Source organism: Myotis davidii, unplaced genomic scaffold, assembly GCF_000327345.1.
Source record: "Myotis davidii unplaced genomic scaffold, ASM32734v1 scaffold30, whole genome shotgun sequence".
In the NCBI taxonomy this organism is placed as follows: domain Eukaryota; kingdom Metazoa; phylum Chordata; class Mammalia; order Chiroptera; family Vespertilionidae; genus Myotis; species Myotis davidii.
Genome location: NW_006282874.1, coordinates 122,049 through 123,238, shown reverse-complemented (window position 1 = coordinate 123,238; position 1,190 = coordinate 122,049). Strand labels below are relative to the sequence as shown.

Here is a 1,190-nt window from a genome sequence, read left to right as displayed (position 1 = left end):
GCACCGAGCTACACAGGCCTCTGGGGAATCTCCCAGGGTCTTTAACAGTAAACGCTGCCCTGGGCCCCACAGCACAGCTCCGCGTCTCTCCAGAGACTCAATTCAGCACAAGTCTGGGCCCGAGACTCTGCTGCATGGGCTCGGCTGCAGCACGAGGCGCCCTTTCTGAGCCCTCGGGCCGCCTCTGCCCAGGGAGCCTGGAACTCAGGGTCCCCATCTGGGCTTGAGACGGAAAAGGACCGTAGTCCAACCCTGCAGCGGGACTCCTGTCTCTCGCTCTGGGAACTACAAATGCTGTTGCTGATATGAACCAAGCACAAGCCCCCTAGACCCCCCGATTTCTGGTCCAGTCCCATGCAGGGCGCTGGGTGTGCTACAGAGCTGGACAGACACACAGACAGGATGTGCTTACCCTCCACGGCTATTGTTGAACGGAAGGTGAGGAAAGGTTAGAGGGATTATCAGAGAGAGGGAAAAAAGAAAAACAGTATTAATACAGGCAGCAGACAAACCCCGTAAACACACGAGCGGGCCAGCAGGGGAGCAGGAGCCCGTCGGCCGGCTCTCAGAGGCTGCGTCCGGGCAGAGCCACGGCACCGCCCAGGCACCGCAGTCAGGGGGTCTGCCATGCACACGCCTGTTTCCACAAAATAATCGTGGAAACAACATGCACAGCCCGAGAAGGAAAACCTGTCAGCTGTGCCGGAACCAAAAGAATCAGGGCCTTCAAGAAGCGGGGAGCAGGCTGCTTGGGACCCGAGCCACCTGGGCCTCCGAGTGACTCAGAGTAACCGCACCCCTGCCCCGAGCCCAGCCCCGCAGTGCACTCGCGGACCGGGCTGGGCTTGAAGACGTTAGGAGCCTATTTTAAAAACAAAAACAGAAACCCTTCTTTTGAAGCAAGTCTTATGGTTCGGTTCCTTGCACTCGTCAGTTGACTTAATGTTTTTCCCTGCAGCCGGAAGCAGGCAACCCCAGGAAAGCTGACAGGAAGTGGGCCCTGTCCCCTCCTCACAACTGTCCGAAGCAGAGCCCAGGCTGTTCAGGATTCTGCACGTCTCAGCCCCCTGTCTGCCCTGTGCTGTGGGGGCACGAGGGGGTCCCCCGGGGCGGCAGTACCCTGCGGGGCCCTGGGAGGGTGGGACCGTGTGGCCGGGATGAGGTGAAGGGGCTCCTGAGGAGCCGCAGGC

General features: G+C 60.2%; 1 protein-coding gene across 9 annotated transcripts in view; it reads right to left on the bottom strand.

Moving 5' to 3' along the window:
• PTK2 (protein tyrosine kinase 2) overlaps positions 1-1,190 on the bottom strand; it is a 100,459-nt gene that overhangs the window by 3,280 nt on the left and 95,989 nt on the right. For 7 of the 9 annotated variants that reach the window (XM_015561492.1, XM_015561465.1, XM_015561471.1 and 4 more), the window contains one exon: positions 413-421. The exons of the other annotated variants lie outside the window; for them this stretch is intronic. In XM_015561492.1, the coding sequence (XP_015416978.1) occupies positions 413-421 (9 nt within the window). The remainder of the gene's footprint in view (positions 1-412; positions 422-1,190) is intronic. 9 annotated transcript variants of the gene reach the window in all.